Source organism: Arachis duranensis, chromosome 4 (assembly GCF_000817695.3).
Source record: "Arachis duranensis cultivar V14167 chromosome 4, aradu.V14167.gnm2.J7QH, whole genome shotgun sequence".
Lineage (NCBI taxonomy): Eukaryota > Viridiplantae > Streptophyta > Magnoliopsida > Fabales > Fabaceae > Arachis > Arachis duranensis.
The window spans coordinates 14,120,568-14,133,167 of NC_029775.3; the positions used below are offsets into that span (position 1 = coordinate 14,120,568).

Here is a 12,600-nt window from a genome sequence, read left to right on the forward strand (position 1 = left end):
CTGCCTGTGTATTTTTGCTCCTTGCTTGGTAGCGTTTGCTGCTGCCTCCCATCTCCCTATCTTCTATTTCTGTGTCTTCTTCTTTCCTCTTTTTATTTTGTTCTGGCACTTTAGTTTCCTGGCATGTTATTCTTAGTGGTGCTTCTTTTGCCATCCTCTTCCATTTCTTTTGATTTTTCTGAAGTTGAGATTCCTCCTTGTCCTCTATTTTCTCATTGTCCTTCTTTTGTTCTTTTATTTCCTTATCTACTTTCTTTCCTTTTTTTGTCTTCTTCCCCATGATCTGTAGCCTCTTTATTCGTCTCTTTGATGGTAATGATTTCAACCTCTGCTGTTTGATGTGGTGCTTTCTCCCTGTTTGAAACTTTGCTTCCTTCCTTGTATTCTATGCATTGCTGGCTCTTTTCCTTCATAGTTAGCTTTGCCATTTTTTCCAACACCTCTCCTTTTCCTTGTTGCGTTCCTTTCTCAGTTTCTTTGTCTCCCATTTTAGTTGGCCTCTCTTGTTCTGTTGAATGCTCTACCTTATTGCCTATTATATCCGCTCTTAGCCATGCTCCTAGTCCTTTTTTTGAACCACTGGTGTGCTCTTCTTCTGCTTCTGCTATCTCACAGTTTGCTACATCATGTCCGATCCTACCACAAAAGTAGCAAAATGTAGGCAGTCTTTCATATTTGAACTCCACCTTTGTTAAACCATCTTGCTTACTCCCCATGTTTAGGCCTTCTTTCAGTGGATCCTCTATCCTTATCATGACTGATGCTTTAAGAAAGTTTCCTTTTCCTGGACCCGCTGAGAATACATTGCATTCCATGACTTCTCCCACCCTAGCAGCGATCTTTCTTCCTAGAGTTGTTGTCTTGCAATGCTCTGGCATGTTCCATATTTGAAGTTTAATTTCTGTTCTAGAAAAATCCATTTCTGCTGGGTTTACTCCTCTTTCCCATTTTTTGATCAGTAGCCATGAATTTCGAAACATCCATGGGTTTCCTTTCAGAACTCTTCTCATGTCTATTTCCTTATGAAAGAAAAACTGAAAAAGTTTTGGCCTGATCTCTACCATTTTGAAGTCCTCTGGCCTTCTCCAAATGTTGAACATAGCCGTTTGGACCCATGTTGGGTTGATGTTTTTGTCTGTCACCAGCTTTTCTACTAGACTGTGATTGCATTTCTCTACACCTTCCTCTATGTCTTCTTCTTCGTATTCCAAGACTTCTTCTTCCTCTTCTGTTGTATTTGATCTTGTTCTTGTATTTTCCTCTTCGATTTCATGCCTTGTTTCTTCCATATTTCAGGAATGTTGGGACAACAGCACTGAGGTGACACTGTTCTGCACTATGGCGCTGGATAAACACGATTTTAGTTGAAAGTAACGGAGTTGTGCACTACACTCATTGTGGTTACTGGGGTTGAGTTTGTGCCCTAGTAGACCGACAAAGAGAGAGGATTTTGAGTTATATAAATTGTGACGATAATGATGTCATCATCTATTTTTAGACTCAAGTAAAAATGCTGCAATTTAAGGATATCAAAGTTTTATTTAACAATTCCCCTAGGTAATTAAGAAAGATCCAATCAATTCATGTCAATTTCTATTGGGTTGGACTATAGAGCTCATTTCATTAAAAAAGCTACATTCCCAATCACTCAAAGTTAAACTTAATTCTCTTAATTATTATAATAAACCTAATTTACACTAATTTTTACACTAATTTAGCTGAATTGATTTTTGGTTTATAATTTAACGGTTAACAGATACAATAGTTTAAATTCTTTAAAATTGAGTGTGTCTTTTGATCACAGTTAATTTATATGCACCGTTCCATGATTAAAATTATATGTATAGTTTTTACTAACTTAATTTATTTGGTTTCGTTCAGCATTTTTTTATATCCATTTGATTAGAGATCGTTGTTGAATTACTTTATTTTTCTTATTTTTGTACATATTTAATCATACTTTCACATCACCATATAATCTTTCACACTTCCGCATCACTATAAAGATACACTTTCCGTCATTCCAAAATCTTAACCTCAAAACGTTTAGTTTATAAGTATCCAAATTTCTTTAAACATTTAATCAAAATAAAATTCATTTTCTTCATAAATCGAACTCAAATCATAACTTAAAACAATTTTTTTTTAATGGATTAAACTTCAAACATAATACTTTTGTTGATAAATCGAAAATCGAATATTATGATTCTTAAATCAAATTTTCTTTAAAATAACGCTTTAAACAGAGCCTCGGAGTTTTATAAAAATTTATGCAGCATTTTTTTCTAAAATTCGGGCTTTGCCACCCTTCAAGAGTCCTAATCAAATTATTTCTCAAACATTCCGAATATCAAATCCTTTTCATTAATCAAACCGTTTCTAAATATCAAATAATTTTCAATAATCAAATTGTTTCCTTTGAAGGTAAGCCTTTCTCTAATTCAATAGAATTAGCCCCATTTCAAATCTTTTGCTATTGAAACTAAAGGAAATTCACTTCTTCATTTAAACTTTACAAAACCCTCCGACCATATTCGTTTAACGTGTAATACTAACCAAAATCACCCTTACGACTTTCTCACTTTCATAATTTCTCAAATCATATGTCATTTAATTAAAGCATAAACATAACATATTTTCAACCACAATTCAAGCAATCAAGAAACCAAACGCACTCTTCAAACTCAATCATTTCTCACGGTCATAAATCTAATTCAAGCTTATCTTTCGATCAGTCCAGACAATTATAATTTATTTACAATTATTCAATAAACTTTTTGACATCTTTAAATTAAAAACTATTAATTTTAAAATAAAATTTCCTAACTCCGTTTGAAGTCAAAACAACAAAAATTTTGAAATTTTTTTTGATCGAGTTGTTGAAAAAGAAAACGTCAAAAATCGTCTGTACTTCCTAAAATTTCAATTGGCCAAACTCAAGAAAAAGAAAAGCTATGTCATCGTTAACTTTTACGAACAAAAATGACACCAATGTATAAAGAAAAAAATACGAACACTTTTATCAGATCAGAATTTTTGTTAGAATTACAAAACTAAAAAAATCAAAGACAGAAGATCGAAAGTTTCATAGTTTCTCATTCTCTCTCCCTCTCGGCCTTCTTGATTTTCCTTTCTTCTTTGGATTCGGTGATAAAGAAAGAAAATAAAGCTTACGGTTGGTGATATTAATGATGATAATCATAATATTTTATTTAATTATTTTTAGTCAAATAATTTTTTTTAAAAAAATAAAATTTTAATAAATATAATAGCTCATAAATAATTAATTATTTAATTTTTAAAATTCGGAACGTTACACTCAACTTTTTTTTAAATTTATTCGTATGTTTGATATTATAAATATAATAATAAACTCATGAATAAAGAGTAATTTACTTACTAAAATAAATAAAAAATAATATTATTCATTTATTTTATATATTCTTACATATAAGTATTGACATAATTATAAACAAACTATTAATCATATTTAAGGATTTTTATTTTTATTGGTGAGGAAGGTAAGGAGATTATCCTTGTCCAAACACACTAATTTTCATCTCATTAAATTTGGTGAGTAGGAGTAGGGATTATCTCCATGACCCCAACCATATTCTTTAAGAAATGGTTTCTACTAAAAATAAAAATATTTTAATATTTATTTAAAAAATAAAATCCAACAAATTACTTAATAATTTTATGAAAATCAAGCATGTCTAAAATTGAGCTACATAAGATGAAAAGACACCACCAAAAACATAAAATTGTTCTTCACTTTGTTTACATGTTATTTCGAATGTGAAAAACGCACCACCCTTGGCAGGAAGACTTTTGATGCTTCACCACTAGACCAATTCATTATTGGAGAGACTTTAGAGAGGAACTAAGTGTAAGAACATAAGATCAGAAGACACTACATCTAACTCAAAACCTTAAGGTATCAAGTTAATGGGCTTCTTATCTTATATACTCTTCACTTCTCCATGTTTTTTTCAATGTGAAACTAATTCATTCCTCACACTTGCAACTATAACAATCTCTCCCTCAAATGTGAGCAACCACACTGAACACATCAACTCCCTCTCTTATATGTTGTCTACCATATTTGATTATCCATCCCTCATTTTAAATACTCATTAACCACTCGATCAATTAACAATCGGTCCTGATACAACTTAATGGACCACCGTGGAGAGCTTTGGACCACTGGAGAGACTTCGGGGAGAAACCAAATGCAAGAACTTAAAATGAGAAGACACCACATCAATTTAAAATCTTAAGGTATCAAGTTAATGGGTCTCTCATCTTATATACTCTTCATTTCTCTATATTTTCTCCAAAAGAGAGAACAACTACAAAAGTGAGAGAGAAGAGAGAAAACAAAATTCTTATTTTCATGCAGAGTAACAATCTTTGAACAACCATTTCTAATTCATTTACCGTTGGATCGGTCTGAATTAGAACTAATAATAACATTCAAAATTCTTAATCTAATAACACTGGTACCAACCTATTTAGAGATCAATGGTTATCAAAGACATAGATACACACTATGATAAACTTCTCTTCACTTAACTAAATTAAAATTTATTCTCACACTATAGATTCTTTCATTATCTTATATAGAATCAGCATGCTCTAAAATTACCATGTGCTTATTATTAGTATAATGTAAGTATTAATGAATAGGTAATCATTTATATATCCAACTTTTTTTAAATTATTCGTATATTTGATATTATAAGTATAATAATAAACTCGTGAAGATCAATTTACTTACTAAATTAAATGAGAAATAATATTATCTATTTATTTTATATATTCTTACACATAAGCATTGACATAATTATAAATAAAAAATTAATCATATTTAAGGTTTTTTATTTTTTTTTTGGTGAGGAAGGAGTTGGATGAGGAGGGTAAGGAGTAGGGGTGTTCGCGGTGCGGTTTGGTTCAGTTTTGAAGGAAAAAGTCATCCGATCAGAACGCTTAACTTATGTGCGGTGCGGTTTGGATTAGATGAATTTTTTTGGAAATCCGATCCGATCCGATCCGATTACAAGCGGTTTGGATCGGTTTGAATCCGCGGTTTTTTAAATACAAAATAATAACTTAATTTATAAAGTTATATAACCTGTCCAACAATCCATAATAATAATAAAACACAATCCAACATAATAATAAAACAAAAATTCCATAATACATTATAAACCAATATGTCTAATTGTCCAACAATCCAACATATTCAACAAGTCTTGATAAAATAATAATTTTTCAGCATCAAAACAACTAAACAAGTCTCAACAACACAAAATCAAATAACATAGCAAAGTCTTAATAAAACATAACATAAAAAACTCCAAACTGAAAGCTGAAGCACTGATCACTAATCATATTCATCACCAGAGTCTTCTTCATCTATTAGTTGAGGAATTGGCTCAAGTTCTACAATAAAATGTAATAAAATAAATATTAGTAAGTTAAACATATTATCAAATTGTAAAGTTAATCACTATGTGAAGATAAAATAAAACATAATATTAAAGAACATTACCTTTCTCAAGTTTTTCAAATTCTTCAAAAGACTCCTCAAGGTCAATTGGCAATGAATTGGCTTGAAACCAATTTTGTGCACAAATCAAAGCTTCAACAGTTTTTGGAGTAAGAGAGCTCCTAGATTGATTACGCACTCTACCTCCAGTGCTAAAGGCGGATTCAGAAGCAACAGTTGACACCGGCATAGCTAGAATATCCCTCGCAATTTGACTTAGAACATGATATTTGTAATTGTTAGAGCTCACTTTCCACCAAGTTAAAATATCAAAACTACTTGGATCAACTGGTTTCTCTAAGGACTCCATGAGATATAAATCCACTTCATTTGTGTTGACACTCTCACTTGCTTGTACATCATTTTCAAATGCTGCCGCAAAGCGAACATCATCAAAGACACTATCATCCATATCCACATCTTGGCTATGTTGTGCAGATTGGTGTGCTTGATCACTATTGAGAGCAACCCTATAGCTGTTAAACAAGTCATTGAATACTTCCTTTACCTTACTGCATAAGAAATCAGCATCCTCCTTCTCAAACAACCTTTGAAAACTCCACTCAACAAACTTAATCTTATATCTAGGGTCAAGTACCACAGCAACAAAAATCATCATATTCATATTCCTCAAGTTACCACAATATTTATCATGCTTAGCCTTCATTTTTGTAGCCATACCCTTAAGTAATATGTCATTACTATCAGCCCAAGTCTTCAAAGAACTAAGAATTGAACAAAAGTGATGAAAATATGAAGAAGAAGTCACAAATGTAGAACCCGAGACTTTTTTGGTTACATCGGAAAAAATCTTCAAAAACCTCACAAAACATCTTGCATTATCCCAATCTTCATTCTTTGGAATGCCCCCTTGCATCATTACAAACTCAGCATCCCTCTCACTTAATCTCTTGAAGGCCTTTTGGAATTTTAAAGCACTATCAAGCATTATGTAAGTGGAATTCCACCTAGTGGGGACATCTAATTGCACACAAGAGCAGTCTTGGATCCTAGCCTCTTTAATGCAACTTTTAAACCTATCCATACGACTAGGAGAAGCACGGACATATCTAACAGCATTTCTAATTTTACTAATTGAAGAATGCATATCCTTCAAACCATCATTCACCACCAAGTTCAAGATATGAGCACAACACCTAACATGCAAATGTTCACCTTTTAAAGGATGTGAATTCCAATCTTCCATTCTACCTTTCAAGTAACAAATGGCAACATCATTTGAACTAGCATTATCAACTGTGATGCTAAAGACTCTACTTATTCCCCAATTCAAAAGACATTTTTCTATCTTCCTACCAATTGTTTCACCTTTATCATTCTTGATGAGACAAAAGTTAAGAATTCTCTTTTGCAACTTCCAATCTTGATCAATAAAATGTGCAGTGAGGCAAAGATAGTTTAGATTTTGTATAGAAGTTCAACAATCAGTGGTCAAACACACACTTTGATTTGAGTTTATAAAGACACTCTTCAACTTATGTTTTTCATTCATGAACAAGTTCCAACAATCCCTAGCAACTGAAATTCTTCCCGGAATATGGAGTTTTGGCTATAAAACACTCGTGAAATAACGAAATCCCTCCCCTTCAACAAATCTAAAAGGCAACTCATCTATGATTATCATTCTAGCAAGAGCTTGTCTACATAAATCAGGATCAAATGATACAGCAGTCAAACAATTACCCAGCCCATTTCCTTCTTCTTTTATAAGTTGCTGCATAACAAGTGCTTTTTGTGTGGGATCAAGTGAATCTTTTGAAAATTTTTTACACTGACTCAACAAGTGACTTTTAATATTGCTAGTACCATTTTTATGTGAATCAGCAGCATAAGATGCTCCACACCACTTACATATAGCCCTAGGTTTGGGACCACTATCATCTTTTTTAAAATACTCCCAAGTCCAAGATCTAGGTCTAACAGGTTTTTTAGTGTTACCTGTACCTTGTTCCTCAGACTGGCCAGGATTAGGTGACTCATTAGCAACATTTGCTTTGCCTCTCCTCCTCTTAGATCTAATTCTTTCATTGTTCTGATCACTGTACGGCGGCAGTGGCGGCAGCGATGGTGGCTGCGTCTGCGTCTGAGTTTGTGGCTGCGATTGCTGCTGTGGAGGCGGCATTGACTCTGACTGTCCTGAAGATCTGACTGATTCAAAAGTGGATGGAGTAGCACTGGTAAATCCTGGCTCGCTACTTTGAACATCCTGTGATAACAAAGATAATTAATCAGTTTATGTTATTTTAATATTTTTCTCAATTAATTAACATATTGAGTTGTTACCAACATACACATTACACAATAAAAAATTACCTCAGGATATGAAGCTGACATTGTTGACCTTCGAATTGAAAGCTAAAATCACTGGAACAAATATAAAATCTGCAGAAGATAAAAAAAATAGAATTCAATTTCAATCAACAAGAACAAAATACTTAATTTAATACAAAGTTTAACACATAAAAATTAAAGCACAGTTTAACAAGTAAAAATTAAAGCAAGTAAAAATATACCTTGAACAGTTTAACACAGATTAACAAGTAAAAATTAAAATTAAATAAAATCTTAAAACAACAGAACAAAACAAAATAAACAAAAGCAAGTAAAAATCTACCTTCAACAATGAACAGTTTAACACAGATTAACAAGTAAAAAATAAAATTAAACAAAATCTTAAAACAACAGAACAAAACAAAATAAATAAAACCAAGTAAAAATATACCTTGAGGCTTGAATAGTTTAACACAGATTAACAAGTAAAATTTAAAATTAAACAAAATCTTAAAATAACAGAATAAAACAAAATAAATAAAAGCAAGTAAAAATCTACCTTCAACAATGAACAGTTTAACATAGTTTAACACAGATTAACAAGTAAAAATTAAATTTAAACAAAATCTTAAAACAACAGAACAAAACAAAATAAACAAAACTAAGTAAAAATATACCTTGAAGAAGAGCAGCAGCGGTGCCACCGAGGGGAGAAGGCGGCAGCGGCGTCACTGCGGAGAGGAGCCGCCAGCGGCGTCACTGAGAAGAGGAGGCGGCGAAGGGCATTACTCAGAAGAAGAGCGGCGGACGGCTTCGGCGTGTGTCCGTGGGAGTGACTGAGAGTGAGTGATGCTGTGAATCTGTGATAGTGAGAGTGAGTGATGTTGTGTAAGAATGAAGAACGAAGACTAAGGAGTAAGGACTAATATGCGGCTCGGTTCGGTTCGGTTCGGTTATGTAGAGTGGAACCGCAAACCGAACCGAATCACAATAAAACCGATCCAAAATCCAAAAAATATCCAAAATAGAGCAGTTTAATTCGATTTTCGGTTTGGATCGGTTCGATTTCGCGGTTTTTTTGGACCGGTTTGGATCTGAACACCCCTAGTAAGGAGATTATTTTTGTCCAAACTCACCAATTTTCATGTCACTAAATTTGGCGAGTAGAAGTAGGATGGGCAGATCATTTCTATGATCCCAATCCTATTCGTTAAATAATGGTTTCTTCTAAAAATAAAAATATTTTAATATTTATTTAAAAAATAAAGCCCAAAAAATTACTTAATAATTTTATAAAAATCTAGCATGTCTAAAATTGAACTACATAATATGAGAAGACACGATATTCTGATACCACCTGTTGGACCACCATGAAAAACTTTAAACTATCGGACAGACTTCGAGGAGGAACTAAGTGCAAGAACATAAGATGAGAAACTACTACATTTTACTCAAAATCTTAATATATCAAGTTAATGAGCTCCTTATTTTATATACTCTTCACTTCTCCATGTTTTTTTTCAACGTGGGACTAATTCATTCCTCACACTTGCAATCAATACAATCTCTTCCTCAAATGTGAGCCACCACATTGAACACATCAACTCTCTCTCTTATATGTTATCTATTGTATTTGAGTATTCATCCCTTATTTTAAATACTCCTTAACCACTAGACCGATTAACCATCGGCCCTGATACCACTTATTGGGCCACTGTGGATAGCTCTGGACAACTGAAGAGATTTCGGGGAGAAATCAAGTACAAGAACTTAGAATGAAAAGATACCACATTAAATTCAAAACCTTAAGGTGTCAAGATCATGAGTCTCTCATCTTATATACTTTCTTTTATCTATGTTTTCTCTAATGGTGTGTTTGTTTGAGGTGAAAATGGGAGGAAGGAAAAGAAAAGGAAAGAAATGGGAGAGGAAAGAAAATGGATAAAAAAATTTTGGTGGGACCCACCAATTTTTTTTCTTCCAACAATGGAGAGAAAATGGAGAGAAAACTAATTCTCTCTCTCTCCTTTCAATATTATCCCTTTATTTTTTTCAATATATTTTATAATATAAAGATAAAATTGTCTTTTTATAACATTTTTTTCCTTCTTATTTTTCTTTCATCCAAACACATCTAAGAAAAAAAATCCACTCAATTTCTTTCCCTTCCTTTCTTTCCTTTCTATTTCTTTCCTCTCTATTTCTTTCCTTTCAACCAAACATAGCCTAAAAGAGAGAACATTTACAAAAGTGAGAGAGAAGAGAGAAAACAAAATTCTCATTTTTATGCAGAGCAACAATCTTTGAACATCGATTTCTAATTCGTTTACCGTTGGATTGGTCTAAATTAGAACTAACAATAACATGCAAAATTCTTATTTTAAACATACTGGTACTAATCTATTTAGAGATCAATGATTATCAAAGATATGTATAGATACTATGATAAATTTTTCTACACTGAACTAAATTAAAGTTTATTTTCACATACTAGATTTTTTCATTCTCTTATATAGAATCAGCATGCTCTGAACTCACCATGTGCTTATTATTAGTATAGTGTAAATTTTGATGGATATGTCATAATTTATGTACCTAACTTTTTTTAAATTTATTTATATTTTTGATATTATAAGTATAATAATAAACGCTTAAAGGCAAATTACTTACTCAATTAAAAAAATATTATCCATTTATTTTATATATGGTTACACATAAGCATTGACATAATTATAAACAAACCATTAATCATATTTAAGGCTTTTTATGTGAAAAAGGAGTTAGAGGAAGAGGGTAAGGAGATTATCCTTGTCCAAACCACCAATTTTCATGTTATTAAATTTGATGAGTAAGAGTAGGATGGGCAGATAATCTCCATGACCCCAACCCTATTGTTTAAGGAATAATTTCTGCTAAAAATAAGTATTTTAATATTTACTTAAAAAATAAAGCCAAAAAAATTACTTAATAATTTTATAAAAATCAAGCATGTCTAAAATTGATCTACATAAGAGGAGAAAATACTACCAAGAACATAAAATTGTTCTTCGCTTCTCCAAGTTTTTTCGAACGTGAAAAATGCCACCTGGATCTTCCTTGCTGGGAAGACTTTTGATGTTTCACCACCAGACTGATTAACCATCGGCTCTGATACCACCTGTTAGGTCACCATGGAGAACTATAGACTATTCGACAGACTTCGGAGAGAAACTAAGTGCAAGAACATAAGATGAGAAGACACTACATTTAACTCAAACTCTTAAGGTATCAAGTAAATAGGCTCCTTATGTTATATACTCTTCACTTCTCTACGTTTTTTTTAATCTAAGACTAATTCATTCCTCATACTTGCAACCATAATAATCTATCCCTTAAATGTGAGCCACCACAGTGAGCACATCAACTTCCTCTCTTATATGTTGTCTACCATATTTGGGTATTCATCCCGCATTTTAAATATTCCTTAACCATTAGACCAATTAACCATTAGCCCTGATACCATTTATTGGGCCATCATAGAGAGCTCTGGACCACTGGAGAGATTTTGGGGAGAAACCAAGTGCAGAAACTTAAGATGAGAAAATACCACATCTAATTCAAAACTTTAAGGTGTCAAGTTAATGGGTATCTCATCTTATATACTTTTCATTTCTCTATGTGTTCTCCAAAAAAGAGAACCACTACAAAAGTGAGAGAAAAGAGGAAAAATAAAATTTTTATATTTATGCAGAGCAAGAATCTTAGAACAGTGATTTCTAATTTGTTTACTGTTGGATCAGTCTGAATTAAAACTAACAATAACATGCAAATTTTTTGACACAATTCTCCTATCCATGGCCAATTCTCCTATGTACTCACTGCAAACTTTATTTCTAAGCTCAAACATCTCTTTGTGCACGTAATGCCAGATTTCCATGATCATCGTCAAAAACAAAGAAGACACAATTGGAATATAACCTCCCTCCATGAATTTTGTTATCTGAGATGAGAAATAAATAGCCTCTATGCAGCCGAATACTAATAAGAATATAGTAGCTTGCCATATGCTGTTCTTTCATATACGTACCATAATCAAAGAAACCAGCCACGTTGTAATCAGCATATCCCCAATAACCATAATCCAGTATGCATTGCAATCCCGTAAGCTTGACTTATCTTTTCTGTGGTCTTGAAGGTACAACACATAATAATACTTGCAATCATGAACATATAGTTGATCTCAAGAATACACACCTGGCCCTCATGCTTAGTGGAAGTATGCACAACTCCCTCATTTAATTGTTTTATATATATTGGGCAAAATTCCCAATTAGGTGGGTAGAATGTAAGACCCGGTTAATTAACGACTAATTAAACCATAAATGAGAATTTATTCCAGAAAGCCCAAAATATGATTTTTTATGGCTAAATGTGATAGAGGAGATTGAGACGAGAATTTCGGTACCAATTTTATAGAATTCGGACCAAGATTGGACCGAACGGGCCAAACCGGGCCAATAGGACCTAAAGTGGGCCCTTGGCCCAACATAACTTAACCAAAATCCTAGTTTTCAGCACTCTCTCTCCTCATTTGTTACACACACAAGCTGAAATAGAGTGAGGGAGGAGAAGAACACTCTCTCAAGTTCTCTCCCTTGGTTGATCTTCAAACCATCATAACTTTTGATCTAGAGCTCCGATTGCCGCTCCGTTTGCGGCCACGCGTTCACCGCGGAGAGCTCTACAAAACCCATACAATCAATCTTGAGGTAAGCCAC

The 12,600-nt window shown here is 32.9% G+C and overlaps 1 protein-coding gene across 1 annotated transcript; it reads right to left on the reverse strand.

Moving 5' to 3' along the window:
* Positions 1-242: 242 nt before the first annotated feature.
* LOC107483479 (uncharacterized) lies at positions 243-1,289 on the reverse strand. The gene has a single exon (XM_016104095.1). It carries the CDS (start codon positions 1,287-1,289, stop codon positions 243-245), a length of 1,047 nt encoding a protein of 348 aa, XP_015959581.1.
* Positions 1,290-12,600: the final 11,311 nt, after the last annotated feature.